The following is a 27,019-nucleotide window of genomic DNA, read 5'->3' as shown; positions in this document are numbered from 1 at the left end:
GTTGCCTCTACTCCTCTTCCCCTCAAGATTGAGGATTTCCACAATTCTGACTGTGTCTGCCATCTGGAAATGTGATATGGGCTAATGAGAATTTCCACAATTCTGACTTTGGTTCGAATGATCTAGAATCTTCGAACCTCTACTTGCACGCAACATGCAGATACAAATATCAAACCAAAACCCTTAATATCACACAATTAAATTTTGCACCAAATTGTTTTTGAGAACAATTTCTCATCTGAACTAAGGCAAGTTTAAAAGGTGACTCAAAAGTCTTACAACAAAGTTGAGTACAAAAGAATGCTCAAATGTTTTTAATGGTTCAAAAGCTCTGAAGGGTGGATTAGAGGCTTTGATTGGGCACTGAGGTTTCTTTAAAAGTTGCATAGCTCTGAGAAGTTGGATTAACCTAGTCAGTTGCGAACTTTTGCGGTTATGGGTACAACAAGACTAAGGGGCTCTTTGTTTACCTCTTAATGAGGCTCTTAATGGTTCAGACCTCTTACTGGTTCAACACTTAATGGTTCAGACTGTTTGTTTCACGAGCTGATGTCTGAATGGTTCAGACATTTGCCTCTGAATGGTTAAGATTTATACAGAGTCTGAATGGTTAAGACCTCTAATCTGAATTGGTTAGACATTTGCCTATGAACGGTTAAGCATTATACAATCTCTTAATGGTTCAGACCTCTTACTGGTTCAGCACTTAACCATTCAGATGTTGCCAAACAGCCCCTAACAATTTTAATCACATTGTGATGCTATAGGTAAATTGTCGATAATACCCTATTTAAGGACGAAACCTAAAATTTAGTATATACGTAAAGGACGGAAATATAATTTACTCATTGGAGATATAATAATATATGTGACCATTTCTATAACGCCATGGCTTAGAGGGGTAGTCATCACTCATCACTCACTCATCACTCATAACACCCAATCAAGTTCCATCATGTCATCAACCATTTTTCCATCACTCACAACACCCACAATAAACACTCACACCCCCTCACATGTTTCATCACTCACAATTCCATAACGCGTTAACATTATCACGGACTCTTGCCATAACTCATGATGAACAAACACTGGCAGTGGCTTCCATCAATGTATCACGCGTGATACTTTTCTATCACAGACAAAATATGCATCGCCCCCACTGCCCTTAGTATGGTGGAGAGCTCTTTCCTCAAAAGAGAAAGATCTGGTTGAACCTTTTAAAATAGTAAGTTACTAGGATTTTGACCCGCCGCGCGTTGCGGTGGCGTCGGAAGTTAAAGTAACTCGTATTTATACTGTATATTTGACCCGACTCTTTACTTCAAAAAATTACATCGCCATCGAATGAAAACGTATTTTATTTGACCCGACTTGATTTCAAATACAGTTTACGAACGTACACAAAATAAGTATAAAACGTATTTTTTTTTACCAGACTCGCTTGAGAAAAAAAGTTTATGTCAAAACGTGAGTTTTTTACGTTGAAACGTGAATTTTAAAACGACATGTAAAGTTGTAACAATATTTTAGACAACTGTGTAAAATCGTAAAAGTACTTTAGACATTAACATGGTAAGACATAGATTAAAAAAATATATTAATGTGTGACACTATGGTCTGAAGTCGTAGAAACAATTCAAATAAAATGAGACGTTAAGTTATTAAGTAGAAAAAGTTGGCAGATCAAAGTTGTCAATTAGCAAAAGTTAAAAGTGAATGCTTAAGTTACCTAATTTGAGAGTGTGAATTGAAAGAAGTAAAAGTATAGAGGTTAAAAGTAAAAGTATAGAAATTAGAATTGTAATATATGAAAATTGAAAAGAGATAAATGTATAGAGGCTAAGTGTGTATTTTTGTAAAGACAAAGGTCCTCCACCGACCTTTGTCTTTAAGATTATATTACCCGTGCCGCGCGTTGCAGTGGCAACGTCGCGTTTGCGACTTCGTTACACACGTTCGATGATGCCATTAATATGTGGTGCCCGCATGTGACTTGGCACGTTTTTTTTACTTTGTTACACATGTTACGTTTAATGTGGTTAGTCAAAGATTAAAAAAAATAGAATGTCTTACACGTTATGGTGTAAATTCGTAAAAGTAATTTTAACAAAATAATTGAAATGTTGGAGAAGACGAAATGTGAAGTTTTTAAGTAGAAAAAATAGGGCTCAAAGTTGTCAATTACCAAAAGTTAGGGGTCAATGTGTCACTTATTAAAAGACGAATGTTGGATGTATTAAATCTCTAAAGTTGGATGTCTTACATATTGCGGTGTAAATTTGTTTTTTTGTTTTTTATTATTTCTTATTATATAACTATTGTTTTTTTTTCAGTTTTTTACATCAAAATAATAATTTCTTACAGAGAATGGAAACCAGTTGTAATAATACCATAGATGATCTAAAATAAAAGAAAAATCAAAATAGATGGTTTGTACTTTGTATGCAAAAAGGAAATTTCTTGTCACGTGAGAAAGATATGGTCGGAATCACCGACCTTTTTCTTTCATATTCTCAACATATACAATCTCAAGTTTATATGACGTCAGGGAATAGTTGTATCAAATGGTTGGCCACTTTTGGGCGGCAGTTTGACTTTTGTTTTTTTTTTTTTTTTTCATATAATAGTTATTTATAGGTGATGCCAAATTACAATTTTATCCCAGGTGTAAAATTACGATTTCGCACTTGATTCAAAATAAAATTTTGCTTTTGTTCCCAGCTTAAATTTACGATTTCGCCTTCAGTTAAAAAATACACTTTTGCCCTCAGTTCAAAATAAAAATATGGTTTTGCCCACAGCTAGAGTCCTGCCAAATTACGATTTGGTTCCCAGTTTAAAATTACGATTTTGCACACAGTTAAAAATTACGATTTCACCCGCAGCTAAAATATTGCTAAATTACACACTTGTCATCGTTTTAGTTAATTTTTTTATCATAACTATGGTACTCTTTTTCTTTAACTGGTTAACTTGATGTATATTTTTTGATATCGTGTTATAGGTAGCATGTATAACTAACCGACATAAAGGCGTACATGTTATTAACCTAAGAAATACTCGGTTTAGCTCCCCGCAACGCGGGCGGCGCATAACTCTAGCTGCCTAACACTGGCTCATTAGTCCTGAAAAATTACAGTTTTGCCCTGAACCCAAAATTACGGTCTTATCATTGTTTTTTTTTTTCCATAGCAAAATTATAGTAGTCTTTTTTTTAATTGACTGAGAATTATTCGGCAATCGCCCCGCAACGCGGGCGGGCATCTACTAGTTATATAAATTTATCCAAAGTTCCAAACATACTAGCCTATTTTTACATAGTCCATTTGATTTTTTTTCATTAAAATATCTTCTGAAGGAATATTTTCCCATCAATCTTTTAGATATAACTTAGAAGCCTTTTGTAAGCATTGATTTATTTTATAAAACTTTTAGCTTAGTTAGTTTGAAGAAGATATGCTTAACTCTTAAAAAATAGTTATAGGCTTGACTCTTAAAAAAATAGAGTAAATTATCAAAATTGTCCCTGAGATTTGAACATATTTGCCAGTTTTATCCAAAACAAATTTTTTTGTGTTATATTGCCCTTCATTTTTGGGTTTTTTTTGTCATTTAATCCAAACGTCTAACTTTTTTGCCAAAAATCGTCATCGAGATTTGAGATATTTTGCCATTTTCATCCAAATGTCTGACAAAAAAACTAAAGCAAATTAGACATTCGGATGAAAATGGCAAAAAGTATCAAAAGTGAAGGGCACTGTGGTACAAAAAAAAATTATTTTGGATAAAATTGGCAAACATGCACAAACCTCAGGGACGATTTTGGCAATCTACTCAAAAAATATAATCATTTTTAAGTGATAAACTCAATTCAAAGTTTCAAACACACATTGCTCGCATTTAAATTGGTGTGATGTTATATGCTTTCAAGTTCTACTATGTTGTTTCCACCATTTAGTTATATGATTTGGATGGCACTTGAGTGAAATAAATCCATTGTCCACTATGCTGCCTTACAAAACCAAATGATCAATTTGATGAAGAAATACTCGCTAAACCCTCATCAATGTTGGCTTACAAAACCAAATGATCAATTTGATGAAGAATTACTCTCTCAAACCTCGTCAAAGTTGTCTAATCAGATTATTGATTGAACTTTAACGTTATAATAGATGATGTAGTTATTACATTAAATCTCTATCATCAACTTCAGTTACTAACAATAATTTAACATTCAAGAAAAATGTTACAAATAATCGTTACAAGGCTATACGGTGTGGTCATGACCACCATGACCCTCAACATCAATACCATGTCACCCAAAACCACTACCTTAATGGTGTGGTCATGACCCAAACCATTGTCCTCTTGTTTTAATTTATTTTTGTCTAAAGGAAAATGAAATATTGGAAAAAGGAAAAGGAGGTCTGTGGTTTAATCCACGTGAATCATGGTGGATGACGCAAGGGGTGGTGTAGCGATCCATTAATTGTCCTACGTGGCGATTGATGACCCAGTCCATATCCCCCATACACTTCAACCTTAAATTCAAGCCGATGTCACAAAATATTTAAACTATTGTTGTAATATTTGATATTTCACTTGTAACTTATAAGGAAGTCTGATTAATGGAATGAATATGTGTTGAACACATATATTTCTGTTGGCCGATTAGTAATTATATGACCTTAGCCTATGGGCGGATGGGCCGTACATGAGCATATGGGGTGGTGGACAAGATGGATCGGGTCCGATCTTATAGATTTGGGTTCAATATTAGAGATTAGTTAAAAGAGTTAGGGGCTGTTTGGCAACTTCTGAATGGCTAAGTGCTGAACTAGTAAGATGTCTGAATCATTAAGTGTTGAACCAGTAAGAGGTCTTGTTAGATATTTTAGTGTAATCGGGGATTGACTTGGTGATCAAAGTGAATAATAATACACATCAAGCAAGTTAGGAGGTGCGGGAGTGCACGCTTGTTTGAGTTATTATTATTCGAAGTGTACGGGCGGAGCCCGTACTCTACGGGGGTTCCAAGGGGGCAGCGCCCCCTTAGCGGGGGTGCGGGGGCAGCGCCCCTGGGAGCAGGGTCCAAGGGGCGGCAGCCCCTGGCGGGGTCCAAGGGGCAGAGCCCCTGGCTGGGGTCGAGCTGATAAAAAACGACAGTTTTTTGTCTATTGTTTGTCTGAAAAATAGAGGCAACTGCCATGAGGCAGTTACAACCCCAAAAACCAATTTCGTAGACAGTTTTTGGTTACAATCTACTGGTTCATCATTTCACAAAAAAACAACATACACTGGTTCAATTTCTCACAATCAGAGTTGTATCCGATTGAATTATTCGGGTGAACCACCGAAATAATTTGATCTGAGAGTGATTACACGCCTCTCTGATCGTCCGGTTTCTGAAATTTCCCCAACAGGTCTGAACCATTAAGAGCCAGTATAATGCTTAACCGTTCAGAAGCAAATGTCTAACCAATTCAGATTAGAAGTCTTAACCATTCAGACTATGTATAATACTTAACCATTCAAAGACAAATGTCTGAACCATTCAGATATTTGCTCGTGAAACAAACAATCTGAACCATTAAGTGCTGAACCACTAAGAGGTCTAAACTATTATGAGCCCCAGTAAAAGGTAAACAAACAACCCTTTCCTTTTGGTTTGTGATTCCTAGTTAGATAATTATGGGTGTTATCTCATTCTATTAGGAATTAGTATCTATCTCTAATTATGTTTTCTTGGTCATGATAGATCAATTCAGTTAACACTTAGACTAGTGGGTATGGAGAGTCTCATCCTCAAGAGGTGAGGGATGAACCCCTTTATATATATATATATATGTATGTATGTATAGGTATATGTGAGAGAAGGGAGGAGAAGAGAGGCCCGTGAACATCGGCTGCTGGGTGACGGAAAGGACGAGCCGGGGGAGTGGGGGGCGGTGTGGGGGACGGGCGTTGAGCCTCGCCGGGCCTAAGCCGGCCCCCATACCGCTTGGTCTTAAGAGTAGCGTATTCCTTAATTGTGTGTTCTCTTTGAGTCATGTTGGATAATCAAATGATTCAAATTATGAGATATATTAACTACGAACTAACTAATTATCTATTAACAAAATAAAATATTTTTTAAAAATAAATTCGAAAATCTTATGCACCAAGTTAAAAAAATTATATAAAATATACAACTTAATTCGAGAAGCCAAATTTTGTTTGATACTTATAAAGTTACGACACGAACAACAAGAGTTGGGCTTATAAATCATCATCATCATCATCAAGGGCTTACGCTAAAATCCCTTTTCTTCTTCTTCTTCATGGCTTCTACATCACAAGCAACTCTCCTTCTTCAAAAACAACTCAAAGGTGTTCAATTCATCCTCTTAATTTCAATTCAAATCCAGTTTATTATTATTATTTGTGTGTTCTTACAATTATGATCCGTTGTTTGTTTCTGTTTACATAGATCTCTGTAAAAATCCTGTTGACGGATTCTCAGCGGGTCTCGTTGATGAAAACAATCTGTTTGAATGGAGTGTGACTGTAATCGGGCCTCCTGATACATTATAGTGAGTTTTTGAATATTTCATGTTGTAATATTGTATCTGTGTGTTGTTTTGTCTCCGTTATGTTACTTGATTTTGGATAGTTAGGGTTTGGTGTTTTGGTTGGGGTGATTTAGGGTTTTTGTTTGATGTTTATGGATTTGTTTTTGGGTTTTTAGGGTTTTGTAGATAAACATATATTGTAATTTATTGTTATGCTTGGTTTTAAAAAGCGAGAAGCGTGCAAAAGTGACAAGGTCTAAAACCGAAAGCACTGTACTCGAGGCGCAAATAATTATATAATTTTTTTAAAGGTTTCTAGCATCATTTAGCCAATATTTAGACACAAATAAACTTTATCTATGTTTTAATATTGAAATTACATGTGTGAGTCGCGGAGCCGGGGTCGGTCTATCTGGAAGCCTCTTATCCTTAGGGATAGGGGTAAGGTTTGCCTACATCTCACAGACCTTACCAACAACACTGCTATTGGTGGGATTTACTAGGTACGGTAGTTGTGTAACCTGAAAAGCATGGTGTACAAGTACAACAATCTGCTGCCCGGAATATGGGGAATACATGAGGCGCACGCCACAGGTGCACTTCCTGTAATACATGTGTCTTATGTAGGCTGAAGCGTTGAGGCTGCCTTGCGCATCAGGCACCCTTTTTTAATCTAGTTGTTATGTATTGAAAGGTTAAAAGGTCACTAACCTCTTGGTCAAACAAACAAAACAACGACCGGACCTAGTAAAATTTCACTAACAGAGTAAGGTCGGTGTAATGAGGGAAAACCTTACAAAGTATATATATTAGTAATAGAAGTAAAAAGAAAGTGGAGGGACCGAAAAGTATATACGGTATAAAAATATAAGTACCATAAAGTATATATTACCAGTTTCTTGCTCATATATGCATGGTTTAAAAAAACGGCTGAGGCGTGCGCCTCAAGGCGAGGCACCCAAAAAACAAGTCTGAGGCGGCTCCTCAGGGATTATTTTGTATGTGCGCCTCATAGGGCTGAGTCGCTAAGAAAAGCTGCGCCTCAGGAGGTTTTGGTGTTTGTTTTTGACTTATTGTGTCAATTTCAAACATTTGATGTCCTTTTTATGTGTGTTTTTGATGAAATTAGTTAGTATTTTATTTTAGGGAAAATTACAAGTTTTGTCCTTTATCTATATATCCCTTTTCAGGCGGTGTCCTTTTCAATGAATTTTGACAGGTTTTGCCCTTTATAGGGAATTTTGTTGCAAGTTACGTCCTTTGAGCCTAACCCAGTTAAATTTTTCTGTTAAATCTTATTACACATGGGTAATTTAGTCTTTTTTACTTATTTAAAGGACAAAACTTGTAATTTATCCTCCACAATCACCCCACCGTCACCACAATCACCCCACCGTCACCTCTTCCTCTTCTTCACTCAACCGATCGATCAGATCATAATTCACAAACTCTAAAACACAAATCTCCAAACAACAAAACCCAGTTAAAAGACGCAATATTTCCCGATTTTTCTTAATTCCAATCGACTACTCACGGGAAAAATCAACGGCGGAGATTGCGCAGTCTGTTTATCGAAATTTGACGGTGAAGATTAGCTCCGTTTGCTTCTGTTATGTTGTTACGCGTTTCACGCGCAATGTATTGACTCGTGGCAATCTAAGCTAACGTGTCCTCTCTGCCGCTCGACTGTAAACCTTAGCGAAGCCGATATTCTGAACAAAATCGCCACCGAGATCGGACCGGAACCAGGAGTAGTAGTTTTAGAATCGAGATCGGAACAGCTAGTCAGCGGCGAGATCCAGCTGAATCTGACCGGAGGTCGTATTCAATAGGTTCGTTTGAGTATATTATCGTCGACGGTTACGAAATTCCGGTCGAATCGACACATCGGAACGCTGCTTCGGATTCTACATCGGTTGATAAGGATTTAACTGCTCTGGTGGCGGAGACTGCTGTGAACGACAGCGAGAGTGGACGGAGGAATTGGTGGCGGAGGAATTTCAATCGACTACTGAAGATTAAGATGAGGAAATTGAGATTGGACCTGATGATAATCTTCTGAGATTGGGGGTGATGTGGTGACGTTGGGGTGATTGTGGAGGATAAATTACAAGTTTTGTCCTTTAATAAGTAAAAAGACTAAATTACCCATGTGTAATAAGATTTAACAGAAAAATTTAACTGGGTTAGGCTCAAAGGACGTAACTTGCAACAAAATTCCCTATAAAGGGCAAAACCTGTCAAAATTTGTTGAAAAGGACACCGCCTGAAAAGGGGTATAGATAAAGGACAAAACTTGTAATTTTTCCTTTATTTTTTATAAGATGTATAATTTTTATATTCCGCCTTGGTTCGCCTCACGGCGTACGCCACGTGAGGTGAAGGGGAAACGCCTCAAGGTATTTTTCCGTACTTTTAAACCTTGCATATATGTATAAACTGTAATTAGGTTAATATTTTCTGTGAGGAATGAACTATGAAGATCTCTTGGCTTAAGATTATTTTACTAAGAATGTGTTTCTGAGTTCTGACTTCTGGTTTTCTTGATATGTTGTTTCAGTGACGGAGGCTTTTTCAATGCTATAATGTCCTTCCCGCAAAATTATCCAAACAGTCCCCCGACAGTAAGATTTACCTCAGAGATTTGGCATCCAAACGGTTAGTATGGAGCATATGATATCGTTTTTCATAGTAGTCACTTATTTCAATGTTTTTCTTATTCCCAAACACTTACGATTTCATTAAGTTTTTTCATAATAAACGTTTCTGTTTGGTTTATACAGTTTACCCTGATGGAAAGGTCTGTATATCGATTCTTCATCCGCCTGGTGATGATCCTAATGGCTACGAACTTGCAAGTGAGCGCTGGATGCCAGTTCACACGGTATATATGATTGTTTTATAAGCATATATTTTTTTTATCAAAATATAAGCGGAAAGGTTCACAGCATTTTAAGTTATTTTACTTTGAAAATGTTTTCTAACGTTTATAATAGTTTTTAGAGTTAAATGTCATTTTAGTCCCTGTGATTTAAGCCATTTTGTCAGTTTAGTCCAAAGGTTTTATTTTTCACCTGTGGGTCCAAAAAGGTTCCACCGTTGCCATTTTAGTCCACTGGGTTCACTTCATCCATTTTTTCTGTTAACGAGAAGGCGAATTCGGTCATTTTCTATGTAATTCTGTTAACTAAAAGGGCTATTCAGCCATATAAATGACCGAATTTGCCTTCTCGTTAACAGAAATAATGGATAAAGTTAACCCAGTGGACTATAATGACAATAGTGAAATTGTTTTGGACCCGCAGGTGAAAAATGAAACCTTTGGACTAAACTGGCAAAATGACCCAAACCACATGGACTAAAATGGTATTTAACTGTAGTTTTTATAATCATATATAATATGTTAACTATCTATGAAACTAAAAAATGTACAAAAAAGTGTTGACGAACCAACCCATTTTGTTCAGGCCATTGTGCCACCTGTACAATTGTTTCCGAAACCATCCTGTAAGGTGTCACACACTACTTTGCGTGATTATACTACTCGCTTACATCGGTTATAGTCTGTTTTCTTTGTAATTGTGTGCTTGAGCTTTTCATGAGATGATTTAAAATGCGATATTTGCAGGTAGAGAGCATAGTCTTGAGCATTATATCAATGCTTTCTAGCCCCAACGATGAATCCCCTGCTAACGTGGAAGCTGCGGTAACTTTTATATTCCTTTTTTTTAGTTTTTAGCAGATTATTAGTGCTTAGTTTGTGAATTTGACATTTGATATTATGATTTCAGAAAGAATGGAGAGAGAGTAGAGACGAATTCAAGAAGAAAGTTGGTCGATGTGTAAGAAAATCACAAGAACTCATGTGAAACCGATTATGTGGTGAGTCGTTATGGCTGATTTTAAGTATATTATTCTATATACTCCTTGTTTTGTTTTTGGTTTCTTCAAAAGTTTGTAGAGACTATTTTCATCTTTAATTGTTCTTTTTGAGACACATGAAAATGCATTTGTTATATAATTTGAATTTCGAAATTGTATTCCCTTTTAAATGTTTAAAGCTAATTGCAATTCTTTTGAACAAGAAAAAAAATACATTTGTTATTAATTTTCGACATCTTTTGATGTCTTGAGAAATAACCTAAAACACAATTTTAGGGAAATTAATGCAAGGCTGGGTGAATGATATCATTTGCATTGCACTTGCGGTTTGTAACAAACGTTTACGTGAATCCTATGCAGTTAATGCAGTAAAAAATCGGATATCGGTCAAGGACCGATATTTGAGATATAGGTCATCTCGGTGAGATATCGGTGGGATATCGGTAATTTTAATATAATGCAAAATTTACATATATAGCAATTTAACAATAATAATTTAGCGATATATCGGTCAAATATCTGTGAGATATCGGTTATATCGGTCAAATATCGGTGAGATATCAGTTATATCGGTCAATATCGCCGATAATATCGGTACCGATATTCTGACCGATATTTGACATCGATATTTTACTAGGGGACCGATATGACCGATATCTTACCGATGTATCACCGATATTAACTGCGTAGCGTGAATCAGCACTGGTATGTTAACTTTTCACCAGTGCGCCATTAGTAAACGTATGTTTAACTCGCGAATATTACACATACATGACATGGACTTGTGTTTTTTTGGTATCAAGGCTAACGGCTAACATGACAACACAATGCTTGAGTTTGTTATTTAAAGCATGCAATTTAAACAGTAAGGTAGTGTTTGGTATGCAGGAATGAGAGGTGGAATGGAATGAGTGATTACGAGGGAATGAAGAAAAGATTGTTTGGTTGGTCAGTGGAATGGAATCACTCATTACAAAAGGCATTTCGTTCCCTTAAAATCATTCTTTCCACCCCCAATGTTTTTTTCATTCATCCACTCTTGCACCATTCATCAACAACACCACAACCCACGACCTTCGCCACAACCCACCACCGACGCCATCGCCGCCACCCGCCACCCGCCACCACCTCACCCCGACAGCCACCACCGCTGCCGCCACCCACTCGCCACCGTTATCACCCACAGCTGCGACCAACCGCCAATGCCACTCGCCGCAGCCGCCCACCACCATCGTCGACGCCACCACCACCCCCACCACCAATCGCCGCCGCCTCCACCAACCGCCCACACTTGTGACCACCACCACCACTCACCGCTAATTTTATTACTCCGTTTTTCTTGCATACCGAACAATACACAATAATAATTCATTCCATTCACTTGGTAACCAAACAAGACATGGAATGGTAACGATCCATTGCATTCTCTCGTCCATTCCATTACCTCGTCCATTCTATTCGTTCGTCAATTCCATTACCCCATACCAAACAAACCCTAAGTATCAATAATTAATAACCTAATCACAAAATTAGTTGTTATATGCTATGCAGTTATGGCGGTCCAAAATTGAATAGCGGTCAAGGTCCGCTATATGATATATAGGTTATAGCGGTGATATAGCGGTAATTTTTATAGCATGCATAATTTATGTATTATATATATATATATAGGGTAGGGTTATTGTAAAAAGAGGGTTTTGTGTGAGAAGTGTAAGAAGGGATCTCGTGAGGACATGTGGCACTAATTAAAATTAATTCTTGAGGGTATAATTGTAATTGCATCAACTATTTAAATATGGTAATAAATATGTAGTTACGAATTTAGAGAGAGAAAATCCTAGATTTAAGAGCTCGATAACCGTCCATAACATCATTCCTACTTTATTTCAAGGTTTTTTGCATCATTCACAAACATCAGAGCATGTACATAACATGGTGTTTAAAATAAATTCATAGTTGAATTCATGGTGTTTTTAGAATATGCGTTCTAGAAGCTGCTCTTGGTATGGTGTTTTCCATCATTTACAAACATCAAAACACATTTATAACATGGTGTTTTAAATTAATTCATAGTTTAATCCATGGTGTTTTTACAACTTGTGTTCCAGATGTTAAAACACCATGTCTTGAATCACAAATACCATGTTCCTGCTGTTAAAACCACGCTTGAATTCTTTTACAGTTCTTTCAGATGTTAAAACACCATAAGTCGAATAACAATACAATTAAACACCATGTCTTGAATCACCATACAAATGTTTCAAGATATTAAACACCATGCCCTGAATCACCATACAATGTTTCTAGATATTAAACACCATGCATTGAATCTTATTGTGATTCTTTCAGATGTTAAAACACCATAAGTCGAATAGCAATACAATTAAACATCATGTCTTGAATCACCATACAAATGTTTTCAGATATTAAACACCATGCCCTGAATAACCATACAATGTATCCAAATATTAAACACCATTCCTTGAATCTTATTACAATTCTTTCAGATGTTAAAACACCATAAGTCGAATAGCAATACAATTAAACACCATACAAGTGTTTCTAGATATTAAACACCATGCCCTGAATCACCATGCAATGTTTCCATATATTAAACACCATGCCTTGAATCTTATTACAATTCTTTCAGATGTTAAAACACCATAAGTTGAATAGCAATGCAATTAAACACCATGTCTTGAATCACCATACAAATGTTTCCAGATATTAAACACCATGCCCTAAATCACCATACAATGTATCCAGATATTAAACACAATGCCTTGAATCTTTTGCCTTTCCTGAGATATTAACGGTATATTACGCCATTTATAGGGTTGAGTATGTTGTAGGTTAACTAGTGATTAAATGGTGGGGACTAGTGGTGTTGAGTATATTGAATCACCATACAAATGTTTCCAGATATTAAACACCATGCTCTGAATCACCATGCAATGTTTCCAGATATTAAACACCATGCCTTGAATCTTATTACAATTCTTTCAGATGTTAAAACACCTTAAGTTGAATAGTAATGCAATTAAACTCCATGTCTTGAATCACCATACAAATGTTTCCAGATATTGAACATCATGCCCTGAATCACCATACAATGTATCCAGATATTAAACGCAATGCCTTGAATCTTTTGCCTTTGCTGAGATATTTAACGGTATATTAAACCATTTATATTACGCCAGATATTAAACACAAGATCTCTTAATAACAATATCACATGACAGAGTAAAAATGGTGGGGACTAGTGGTTAAATATTGTAGGTTAACTAAAAAGTGCAAAACACCATGTCATGTAAGCAATGGGTTTTAACTAACCCATCCTTTAACTATGATATTGTGGTTTAACCTAGGCAATCAATGGCAGTGCAATGGTTGGCGGACAACAGATTACACAGATATAGTGGTTACGCTACTAGCAGTGCTGTATGCCGTGATTTGAATCCCATAGTTCACTATAACAAGCTTTTAAAGGGTTTTAAAGTGATCTTGTGCCACGTCATAAATGCAACGTAGGAAAAGGAGTGACACATAGGACGAAAACATAACTGGGTTAGTGCTCAGTTAATGACGTGTTGACACAACACACTAAGTGTTAAGTTGGGGGTGGCGGGCGTCAAAGTGATAGTTGGGGATGGCAACAGCCAATAGCCAATAGTTGGGGTGATAAAATCCAATAACCCATATATAAATTACTGATATACCATCGCAATTAAATTCCAGTTCAGAAATTCATTTTTTGCACCCCCCCTGCATGCGGTTAGGACTAGTGGTAAAACATGTCATAAAGCTACAATGGAGTAGTAAAGACTTTACCTTATAAACAACCACTCACTTTGTTCACACACCAATGTGGGACAAAGTATTTACCACCTTTTGTGACTTTCATTCACACACCCAACATATAAGTCCTAAACTTTTGCTACTAACTATTAGTTTTTGTTAAATATACATGTAAAATAGCATATATACAAGGGTATTTTGATGTAATATACATATAAAAATTTTCAAAATTCTTTTTCTAGTGTAATCGCTATTTATAAAATAGCCGTCGCTATTTATCGCTATTCGCTACGTAGCCTATAGGTGCCTTGTCGCTATTCGCTATCGACAACTATGATTGGGGATGAACCCTGCACCCTTTCCATCTCATGCTTCTCAAGGGAGTAGCTCTCCCCACTTTGGCACCCTCCTTTGACGCTTGTGTTTTGGCGTTTAAAACCTAAAGTTGCTTAGGTGGCTTTGACGCAGGTGGGTTTAACGCCCACGTTGTGGAGTCTAAGTTACACCATAGTTTGATACCTTGATAGCAGATTGACAACTATTAATTTTAATACAATGCATTTCTAACCGTTTATACATTTTCATCATTAAATGTTGAGCATGTTTTTTGTTCATATATTATTGTCTTTTACTCGGTTGGTAGCATTTAGAAGTTGTTTTGATCTTTTAATGTAGGGACTAGGATTATCAATGTAGTGTACTAGTGCAACATAGATAGTCTGCAATACTTGTTTGTGCTACACCTTTTTCAAAGGTGTTGGGAGAGAACATTGGAAACAATCACTTGAATAGGTTTATACTTGTCAAAATAGACTTGTACAAACACCTAGTTAAGTACTTACTGTCACACCCCGACCGCGTAAAACAACGAAACCGCGGCGGAAACGTCTGGGAGTAGAGCGACAGAATTATTGTTTCATAACCATGGATTCAAAGGTTTCGTTTTTTTTAATATTAACCAGTTACATTGTCTTAAAGTTAAAACAAACAATTTCACATATCGATTATCATCGTTATTAAGTCACTAAGGCCTCGTCCGGTCCTAAGTGAGTATGCATCCTAATCGCAATCAACATCATTCAACACCACCTGAAACATATGCGAAAATAAAATCAGCAAATAAATGCCGGTGAGCACATAGGTTTTGTGAGAGTGTCGGATTCATGACTCGTTTACATGTTGCAATACCTCGTTTGACTACAAGAGTCGTTAATTGAAAACCTTGTTTTGAAAAGAGTTTGGTATTGCAATAAAAATAACCAGCTCAAAATAAGTTAGTTGTAGTTTATAAAATCTCGTTGCCATGAATTTTAACCCAAAAACATTTGTTTAAGTAAATCAAATTGTAAATCGTTCTCGTAGTAAAACTCGTATGGTTTATATCATTTAGTAAACATCGTTGCGTGTCTTCGTCCGAAAATCGTTCGCCCAAGTGAACTAAATAACGTCACGGAATGTAATATGATAAAAGCACTTATATATAAGAAGTACCAGCGGCGTATCTACCATGCTTTTATCATATTACCCCCGTTCCGTTATCTAATCACATACCAAATACCATCGTTTAAATTGTTTAACTCGTTCGTGTTATAGACCATCATTCATTTGTTTAAATCGTTCAAATCGTTCCAAATCGTTCAAATCGTTCATAATCGTTCAATCGTTCAAAATCGTTCAATCGTTCAAATCGTTCTCGTTTTAATTGTCAAAACTAACTTTTGGTTGTCTCGTTTAATGCATTCAAACCTTCGTAACTCGTCCATCGTTCAACTCGTATTAACATACCACCAAAGAGTAAGTTAACAATCATCAGGTTCAGTCGTTACCCATATAACCCCATACATAACCATGGTGGCAATCCGATAACGGGATTTGTCAGATCCTATGGTACCATAACCTAATACTGGTTGGCTCAGCCAAAGCTAATGAATGTCATTCGTTATGTAATTACGTCCAACAAGTTTGTTCACATTATCGAAATCGTTATGTTTAATATAAACCATAGTAATTCGTTTTTGAAATCATCGTTGAAAATATCGTAATCGTTTAACACATATGAATCACCCCAAAACAATCGAAAACAGTAAAATAGGGGAACTATGTACTCACATTGAAGTGCAAAGTATCCTTGATCTAATGAACTAACAATGCTCGGGAAAACCAAGGAAATCAAGTGGTACCTAGTAATCGGATCGCTAGTTAATAAATTGACACCTAAATCGGAAGATTGGGTAGAATGAGGCCTTGTAAACCAAATGAGTATTGGAACTCAAGTGATATGGTTTAACAAAGCCTACATTCTAAATCGGAACCTATCCTAAGTGCTTACGACCCATTAAGATAGCTTGTGCTACTTTAACGCGTTGAGACGCCTAACTAGTCCGATGACAAGTATTGTATGCCCTAACATGTTTAAATATGTTGCATAATCAGTTTAAATTACAAAAATTAAGTTACATATGCTTAAAATCCAATTATGCATGAAAAGAGCATTTTGGTCATTTACCTAAGGCATATAAACTACCTATCATACAACTAACTAAACGAAGTGACCATAAGGTATAACCTCGGAAGGTTATTCCCTATACAACTATGGTCACAAAACATGTTTGGTCGGATCCTAACGATCGACCAAACCGGTCGGGTTCGAAAGTCTAAGCGATTGTCAAGACCGCTTGACTTACGACCCTATACAAGCACTAAACTAAAAGTGACGAGTTAAACATGTTAAAACATGTTTAACTAAGTTAGAAAACAGGTTTGATATCAAAACAAAGTGTTTTGATACCCGAAAATAGCTTCGTCACAAAATACGCATAAATACGCATTTTGACCGAAACTTTGACTCGTCACTTCGACTAATCGACGTGGTAATCAGTAGGTATAGTCACAAGGGACTATAACCATCGTGATTACGCTCACGTTGCAAAGTTCAATTGAACTTTGACTTGACCAAATCGTGGTCAAAGCAGAAAGTCAAACACTGTTTGACTTTCATGCTTCAAAGGCATAAACAAGCATGAAAGAAGCTTACAAAAGGTCCAAGCTAGGAAGAATTGATCTAAAATACTCATGTATGAAGCCTTAGCTTCAACTTAGAGCAGATTTAGATCAACGTGTGAGGAATGAAGGTTGAACATGATGGGTATTTATAGGAAGTCTTGAGTTTACAAGATCTTTACAACTGTTTTTGCAAGAATCAAAGCTTGATCTAAGCCATACACTTGTGCCCATAGATTATAATACAATGGGAGTTCAAAAACAAGCAAATTGTATCATAAAACCATGTAAAATTTGCCTGAAAACAGCTGCCATAGCCAGATTCAATGTTTTTGACCTGATGATCTGTCGCGCCCCACGTAAGATTAGGCTCATCTTACGCGGCCCGCGAGAGATGTTTGGCAGATTGTCAAAAATGGTCCCTGCAAGCTATAAACTTGGATTTTGATGTTTTTAAGCCTCGTTAACCCCATTTCAAGTCTCCACAATGAAGTTAAAGCGTAGGGAACATAAAATATGCTTGAAAACATCTCGGATGTCGGTTCGTTTGGTCGTACGGTCACTTTATTCGGTTAATTACGACGAAAACTCGAACGGACGCGAAAACGATCCAAATTACACGACGGATGGTATTTTTGCATTACAATCACTAAAATAAAATATTTTAATGATTACAAAAATTTTTGGATGTCCGGATATGTTCAGAACGTAAATATGTGCGTAAATGCAAACTTATGCACTTTTTGACGCTTTTAGTCCCTTTTGATCAAATAAGCGTATTTTCGCACAACGAACCCCTCAAAGCTTATTTCTAAGCTATGTAAAGGATATTTAGGGTATGTTTAGATTATGATCAAGTTCCGAAATGTTCGTTACCATACAAATCGGTATAGTTTCGTAGTTTGACGCAAATAGTCACTGCGATCGAATAAACTTGTTTTCGACACACCAAACCATCCAAAACTTATTTCTAAGTTATATAAGGGTTATTTAAGGTATGTTAAGCCTATGTCACTATTCCGGAGTGTTTGTCGCGTTTAACTGATTACGTTTACACACCAGTTTGCGTATAACTTTCCAGAAAGCGATTTAAAGCTTGAAATCGAACTAGAATCAAATCGTAAAATCGTCAAACACAAATATACAAATATTAACACCAAAACACATTGTTTTATTGATAATTGATATTGTTTTACATCATACGTCGTTTACAGATCACAGTTGTCACACTTACGTTCTACGACGGTCGTATCTTTTTGTTGAAACTGGTCCTTAGATTAACTGAGGCCATAACAACTTCTAAACGCTATCAACTTAACATAATGTGAAAATGTTTAACTTTTAACAACGTAAAATGTTGTTAGTACCTACTTAGAAAGGTAGTTAACTTGAAGTGAGTAACTAATCAATGAAACCAGTGAAAATATGTTGAGAAACCGCGGTGAAAGATGATATGTAATATAGTTCTGATGATGTATACTATCGAATTAATGAAAATATATACATAATCAACATAAATATGAATTGATATGCATGTTAAACTCATTTAACTTCAATTGGTGTGTTATATTGAATAAACATATAATTGTTTAGCATATAAATTATTTTATATTTTTATTGTTTATTTGGTTAGATCATACGTACTGGAGCGCCATGGGGGCTTCATGTCGACGATCGCACCTCATAGCGCTGGGGAACACCGCCCCCGGGCGCTATGTGTGACACCTCGGAAATTTATGACGAATAATACGGCAACACGTGTCCAATCAACTCTCAAATAGTCCCGGTAAGTAGGATGAGAGGGACCAAATATATAAATATGTTGAAGTATGGATAAGGAGGGGTCAAATATGAGAAAAAGCCAAAATAATAGTTTCTGACGGTCCCTTACGGACCGCAAGGCATAATGCCTTACGGTTCGTAAGACATTCAAAACAATGGACGCCAGAAGCCCTTACGGACCGCAAGGCCGTACCTCTTGCGGTCCGCAAGAGCATCGCTGGCAGAATCATTGTTGGCAGTAGCAACTTGCCATTTCTGCCACCTCTCTCGCAATTTTGCCACTTTGAGCCACCATTAGACACCTGCTAGGACACTCCTCAGTGTCTCAAAGCATCAGGGACGTGTGGCATGATCTTGTAGCTCTGGTACAAGTATAAATAGAGGTGTTCATGAGCAATTTAAGACTTGCACCTCTCAAATTCTCATTCTCTAATCTTCTTGGATAGCTTCTGCTCTATAGAGGCTTCCCTCCTAGAGTTATAACACTCATTTGAACACTTGTAAGTGTTCTAACTTAGTCTTGTTTCATTTATAGGATAGTTATTAGCCGAAAGTTAAACAAATTGACTTTTTCTTTGACTTTCGGTTATGACCATTTCGGTCATGCCAAAGTTTGAATCGAACATGGTTACGTGATTGTAATAATGTAGGTGTTAATCCTCTACGAGGGCACCTTCTGAAGATCACGTTAAGTTGGTCAAATGGCGGGTCAAAGGTTTATTAAATAAAAGTAAAAAAACGCAGATTTTCATAATTAACGATAAATGAACTTCTAAGTATCGAAACCTTAATTTTTAACACTAGATCAGTTTATATAACATATTAGGACATGTTAGATCACGTCCAGCCCGTCATTTCCCGCTTAGAGCTCGGTTCGCAACCGAAAGTCAGACAATTTGACTTCTGCTTTGACTTTTGATTCTGACCCGTTTAGGATAGCTTAGGTACTGAGTTGAAGTTGTTATATGATCATGTTATTATAGGGAATAACCCCTAAGGGTTATACCTTCTGACCATATCATTGGGTTTTATGCGAGTTATCATATTATGCCTAAATAGTGACCAAAATGCTTTTTTTGCGCATAAACTGATTTTAAAACATAATAGACGTATAAACTGAGTTTGAAACTGATATAACATTATATTAAACATGTTTTGACATCTTGGACTTACCATGGACCCATCCGATCATCCGATATCGCCTATGCGCATACGGTTGACTTATACAACGTAATTTATATAAGTTAACTGAATTGGGTCAAAACCTTTCCAAATTAGTTCTAATCAGAATATATGGTTGTTTAACCCATATTATACGAGGCATAGTACTCGTGAGGGTGCAAACCACATTCTATCCGGTCTCCGCTTAATCTAGCGAACCGTACCTATTTATTATAAGTTAACCGGTCCAAGTCTTATGACTTGAATAAGACCCGTTAACATTCTAACGGATCATAGTTCCGTTCATTACAGACTAGGAGCGTCCAGTAAATTGATCCCGTATTAGTTGTTTTGATTAACAGCTGTGCTTAAAACATCTTTGATTTGTAAAGAGAAGATCAGGTAAATACTCTTAGCCTATTTTCCCTATACGGGCTTGGGATCCGGCACTAGCCGCTTGGTCGGGTATGGGATCAATGACGAATGATGTCCAAAATTTAAATAACCCGGTTTAATCCATTATTCTTGATAACTTAAATATTGGGGGTTAACGCGACTGTGTCCTAGATATCTACGGCTCACTTAATTGCAAGTGGCCATGACTTAAGCGCAGGGTGTAGGCATACACCTGACAGACGCTAATGCTATTATATTTTTATTGAAAAGTGGTGTGTTGGTTCATACTGTATTGGAGTTTAGTTCTGGGCCCCATATGTATTGACAAGCATGTAAAACTGGTAACAAGAGATATCACTTTGTACCAAGTTATTTATAAAATGATATACCAAATGGTATAACATGATTTTGAAAAGATTTTCAAAACGTGTCGAATAATTGTATTTATCAGTGAAAACTGACGTATTTTCAAAAGACTAAGCACATGTTTAATAGCAAATACGGAATAGGTTGGAGCTGCTCGGTTTATACATATTGGAATTTGCGACTCCACGCAAGGCCTAGTAGTCTAAAGTTTCTTTTTGTTATTTCTTATCCGTCTGTGGATCTTTAGTAGACTTTCCGTGTGTATATTTATTTTGAACCTTTCGGACATTTGTACTTTGTAATATTATTTTATAATCCCAAGACTTCCTTTGTACTATATGTGAATATCTATATCAATTGTCACGCATAAACCCCAAATCCAAACCCACCGGGAAATTAGGGTGTGACACTATGGGCTGAAAATGGGGGAGCATAACGACGTTGTAGAATAGTGTCTCTCTCTCTCACACACACACATATATATACCTACATATATACATATAATTGAAGGGCTATAACCCCATATCTACATAAACCACAATTACACACTCAAGTTATATAACCACCATTTGTCCTGAGAATTTGGTCTAGTGGTTGATTGGTCTGCCCTCCCTAGTGGAGACGCAGATTCGATTCCCGTCTGGGCCATTTTCGATGGATCTCTGGGTGAAGGGAAAATCGGGTCTTTAGTCCCGTGTTCGAACCTGACAGGGTGCGAGGGTTTACGGATTCCATCCGGTTCCCACGCATAGGGGGCACGGTCTCATGGCAGTCAAGGAGTCGAGCTTGGACATAACCTCAAGCAGGGTGAGTTTACACATAAGATTCTTTGCCGTTCAAAATAATTACAGTAGAAACTCGATAAATTAATACTCGATTATTTAATAAACTCTCTAAGATAATATTTTTTGCCGGTCCCGACTCGGGGATAGGGTGCTAAATTAATAATTCGATAAAATTATAAGATAATACATTTTTGATAATTTCTTTAGACCCCATATAAAATATAAATTAATAATTCCTTATATATAGCATATTACATGAATGATTTATGAAGGTTTCTTGAAAAATGACTCAATTGTCTTTTGTTTTTTGTTGAAATCAATTTCCCCTTGAATCTCGTCTCTAATTTTCCTTAGCATGGTAAGAACTTCTGGTGTTGTTTTCTCATAGCTCAACAAGAAATTGTTCAATGTGATTGCCGCTTTAATAGCTTCGTTTCGCGAAGGGGGCTCCATTGTAGAACTTTCATCATCTTCTTCATCGATATCATCTTTATTAATTCCAATAACGCTTTCGATAATGCATCTTAAAAGCTCGTATGATCCCCGCGTCACAAGGTTGAATTTTTGAAGTTGTGTTTGGTGGCAAAAAAAATAATTAAGTGGAAGCTTGAAAGGTGTTTGTAAACTAAGTATTCTACAATAAATTGATAAAATATTAATTAATATATAAATTAATAATTATTAATTTATCGATTAATTAATAGCTCTTTTAATTAATAAATTTTGGTGGTCCCAAATGTATTATTATATAGAGTTTCTACTGTATAACTCTATTTTTTACACATTTTGCCATCCCCCACTTAATAGGAAATTTATAGGGCTTGACGTTATTATTAAGTATCTCCATCCAACTTTATTCAATTCATATCTCGTATTTCCTCTGTAAAAAATCATTACACGGTTTTGAATTGGTTAATCATTCTAAATAAAAAAAAGTATCAAATCCTAATAGATACGGATTAATGAGCCATATTTTTTTTTTATTTTAGCAAAAAGTAAAGTTTATATTCCACGCGTTAAAGTTAATACATGTTGATTCACGTTTGATATAAAGAATATGCCATACAATCATACATTTTAACGTTGATTCACCCATCATACAATTGTTAGTGTAATCATTATGGAATATAGACATAGAGGAATAATTCATTTGAGGAAAATATCTACATGGTTTTTCTCTTAATAAAACTTGATTTTTGTTTCTGGATAAACACATTTCACATATACTTTGCATCATTTAAACTTGCAACCTTTAGGTTATGCTATACATCATTTACCACCAACTTGAACTTTCTAAGAAGCATACACCATACATACACACTCTACACGGTAACTTATCACTAGGATGTAGGGGTGTTCATCAAATAACGAATTTTCGAATTAATTGAATTGAATTTTCGAATTTTTATTTTTTTACCTGAATTTACGCTTTGATTCGATTCGTATTTGAAACTCGAATTCGAAAAAATTCAATTTACCCTAAATAATCAATTATTTTACTTTCATTTTTTTAAAACTACTACAAACTAATTATATTTAATATAAATATAAAATATAATAGTCTGCAAAATTAATTAACTATCAATATCTCAAAACACCAAAATTTAAAAGATATGTTAGTTAAAAATTTAGTGATTTAAGTTAGGTAAAAATTTAGAAATAAGTAGCATAAGCTATTTGTCATTAGATTGGTAATGTTATGAATAATAAACTTATCATTTATGGATGTAATTCATATTTTGGCCCAAATTTAGAAGTTATATGCGTGTGTGTATATATATAATTTTATAATATAAATCAGCTTGATTACTGGACTTAAATACAAATCAACTCGAATTCGAACCTTGATAATCAAATTCGAATCGAGTCGAATTTCGAATTTTTCAAATCCAAATTGAATTCTATACACCCCTATAGGATGCCTCCTTAAAGTCAAATATCTATTTGCTTATTTATTGTTAAAATAAAAAGATACTTGTATAACCTTAATTATTATTAATTAAGTTGAAATCCCAAAAGAAACTTATTTTAATAACATTTTAAAACAAAAGATTTCAAGGAGAATATAAAAAAGACAACAAAAAGTAAAAAAAGTAAGAAAAACAAAATAAAAAGCATCCCACCACCTCCTCCTACACACACTCTTTCTGCTACACACCTTTTCATTCACTTTACCACTTCCACCATGAAAACCTCCCCACACTTTCCATGATTCTTCACTCTCCCCCGAACTCTAACCATGGTCCGCAACGGCAGTGTTGAGAGTCCGTCCCCACGGCCACGCATCCACCAGACGCACCCTCACGACACGCCTCTTTTCCAGTCCACCGTCTCCCAATCCAACCTCCGCCGCTTCAATTACTGGATCCTCCTCTTCCGGTTATCCGCCTTCTGCTTCTCCCTCTCTGCTGCTGTGTTCATGCTCACCACCAATGTCGCCCATCATGATCATGATGATGATTCTATTTCTCCTCCTCGCTGGTACCACTTCGGCGCTTTTCGGTAAATTCACTCCCTCCTTTCACTCAATTTTGTTTGGTGATGTTTATCAGTAACTAACAAATTCATAAACAATTTATCACAAACTTAACAAATTCATCTCCAACCCTACAAATTAGTGAACTGAAACTATGCAGCGTTACAGATTCATCACAAACATATTACTTAAAAACTAGTTCCTTTCTATCAATTACATCACAAACTCATCACAAACATGTTACTATAAAGTATTTACTACCTCCTTTACTCAGTATCATCACAAATTAACCACAAAACTAACAAATTAGTCAATTACAGCTTCGTTTTCGCTGCGAATTCGATAGTCGCTATCTACTCACTATTCGAAATCGGAGCTTCAGTATGGGAGATCTACAGCAATTGCACCGTTTTACCAGAATTCTCACAAGTCTGGTTCGATTTCGGCCACGATCAGGTTCTCATTGCTCAAATTTCTCTCAAATTCACCTGAATTTTGTCCTCGATTCACTCAAAACTTTACGTGAAGAATGTTTCACATCTGCAAAAATCTGAGTCACAAAACGACAACAGAATCCTGTAATCCTGTAAATATCTAATTGAAACTGCAACGACGTCGTTTTACAGGTGTTTGCGTATTTGCTGCTATCTGCTGGATCAACGGGAACGGAGCTTGCTAGACAGTTGAGAGGAGTTGACACGTGTACGGTGAATAATGCGTTTTGTATCCAATCGGATATCGCGTTGGCGTTGGGATTCGTTGGGTTTTTGTCTGTTTTGATCTCGTCTTTGCTTTCGGGGTATAGAGTGGTTTGTTTTATGATCAAGGGCTCTCGTTTTGTTTACTAGTGTGGGGCGAGAAACACGGGATTATTGCTGAGGGTAAAGTGGTAAAGTTACCGTGTGAGGCGACCTGATTTTGATGTGGTGTGGTCGTCTATGTTTCTCAATAGGTTTGTGACATGTGGTTGAATGTCGGATTTTGATGTGATGATTGATTCTATTTGTTTATAGTTTTATATTTTTTTAGGTGATATTATGAAGTTATGGGCAAAATTTGGACTTTTCGCATTTTCTAACAAATTATGGTTATTAATTTTTTAGAGTTAAATGCATGTGGTTTGGATTATTTTGGCAATTTAGTTCAGAGATTTGAAATGTTGTTGTTTTAGTCTAAATAGTTTTAAACGTTGTCACTTTAGTCCACTGGGTTAACTTCATACTTTTATTTTAGTTAACTGGAAGGGCATTTCGGTCCTTTTATATGTAATTCTGTTAACTAGAAGGGCAATTCGACCATGTAAAATGATCGAATTATCATTCTAGCTAACAGAAAAAATGGACGGAGTTAACACAGTGGAGTAAAATGGCAACGCTTGAAGCTATTTGCACCAAAATGGCAACGTTTCAAACCTTTGGACTAAACTGGTAAAATGGCCCAAACCACAGGGACTAAAATAACATTTAACTCAATTGTTTATCTTGCCTATCTATAGTAATGTTGAAACGAGTGGGAGTTTCACCTCTACGTAACGGGCTTCTTGTCAGAGTTAGTTTGCTTTGTTACGGTGCCAGTATGATACTCAGATTTGGTATAACAATTAGAACGTGTTTTATAGTCAGTGGCGTAGATTCTTGATGGCTGGGGATGCCCCGACCCCTATCGATTTTTGCTTATAGTGTTAGTTTTACCAAAAAATTTGATTTCTTTTTGTAACGTAAAATATTGGATTTTTAAGAGCTCGGACCCCACTGATTTAGATTTTGAGAGTCCGACCCTCACTGATTTTCGTTCAAGCTCTGTCGCTGCATATACCAATGTTGTTCGGACGATATCCGTTGAGTTTATAATGATACTGGTATGAGACTGACCCTCGATATAGCTTACGACATCAATACTTAATTGCGAATACAACTCCATTTTCAACAAAATTTACACTGGAACGTTAAGAAAACCGTAAAAATAAATGTCGATAGCAATGTTGCCAGGACGATATCAGTTCGATTTTTAACAAAACATTTATTGAAATGTAGATAAAATTAAACACGGTGCAACAGTATATTTGGATTATTATGACATGTTATATTATATTATTAAAATGATGAAAAGAGTATTAAAAAAATCAAATTTGTGAGATAGTTTTGATGACATGATCGTTTGTGCTTTAATCACTTATAAATTGTTATTCATAAATTAGTTTTTGGGTAAAATTTACATGGAATAAAAATAAACTCATTATAATGACATTTCTGAAACTTTATAAAATATGTTGAGAAATTCTAAGTGTAACTTAAATTCAACTAGGATTACGACCCGCCGCCATGCGGCGGGGATTCTTTAGTTATAACTAAGTCGGTCTAGGACCCGCACATTATGTTAACCCTGTCAAACGGGGAAAAAATAGACGATGTAAAACGTTCACGCACACACGCATGTTGTTAAACGTGTCAAACGGGGAAAAAATAGACGATGTAAAAACGTTCACCAACACACGCATGTTGCGTCGTGTTAACTCGCAAAATTTAGAACGAAACGTAAAAACGTTAAGCCAAAGATGCACGCTGTGATGTGTTATGTCACAAAATTTAGAACCAAGCATAAAGCGCAAAATGAAAACTATAAAGGAACAAAGTTGAAAGTAAAAAAAGTTATGAAGATAGATTGCAAAATATAAAAAGTTTTGGGTTAAAAGTAAAAAACAAATAGTTTTGGGTTAAAAGTAATTTATGAAATACTTTTGAGAGAAAAGTAAAAAAAAAAGTCATTTTTTTTGGAAAACCCCTAAAGCCAACGTTACGACAACCATATGCATAACCATT

At 36.0% G+C, this 27,019-nt stretch overlaps 2 protein-coding genes across 2 annotated transcripts; both read left to right on the top strand.

Annotated features, from left to right (window-relative positions):
* The first annotated feature begins 6,228 nt into the window (after positions 1-6,228).
* Positions 6,229-10,600, top strand: LOC110872569 (ubiquitin-conjugating enzyme E2 13). Its single transcript, XM_022121382.2, has 6 exons — positions 6,229-6,372; positions 6,473-6,575; positions 9,115-9,212; positions 9,338-9,438; positions 10,183-10,260; positions 10,346-10,600. Exons 1-6 carry the CDS (start codon positions 6,324-6,326, stop codon positions 10,421-10,423), a joined length of 507 nt encoding a protein of 168 aa, XP_021977074.1. The 5' UTR covers positions 6,229-6,323; the 3' UTR covers positions 10,424-10,600.
* Positions 10,601-23,854: 13,254 nt separating this feature from the next.
* On the top strand, positions 23,855-25,263 carry LOC110872570 (CASP-like protein 4C1). Its single transcript, XM_022121383.2, has 3 exons — positions 23,855-24,226; positions 24,521-24,656; positions 24,827-25,263. The coding sequence occupies exons 1-3, from the start codon at positions 23,964-23,966 to the stop codon at positions 25,046-25,048; spliced, it is 621 nt and encodes a 206-aa protein (XP_021977075.1). The 5' UTR covers positions 23,855-23,963; the 3' UTR covers positions 25,049-25,263.
* The last annotated feature ends 1,756 nt before the right edge of the window (positions 25,264-27,019 follow it).

The sequence above is a fragment of the Helianthus annuus genome, chromosome 8 (genome assembly GCF_002127325.2).
Source record: "Helianthus annuus cultivar XRQ/B chromosome 8, HanXRQr2.0-SUNRISE, whole genome shotgun sequence".
Classification (NCBI taxonomy): Eukaryota; Viridiplantae; Streptophyta; class Magnoliopsida; order Asterales; family Asteraceae; genus Helianthus; species Helianthus annuus.
Note: the sequence above shows the minus strand (reverse complement) of the source record. Positions and strands in the feature narration are given on the sequence as shown.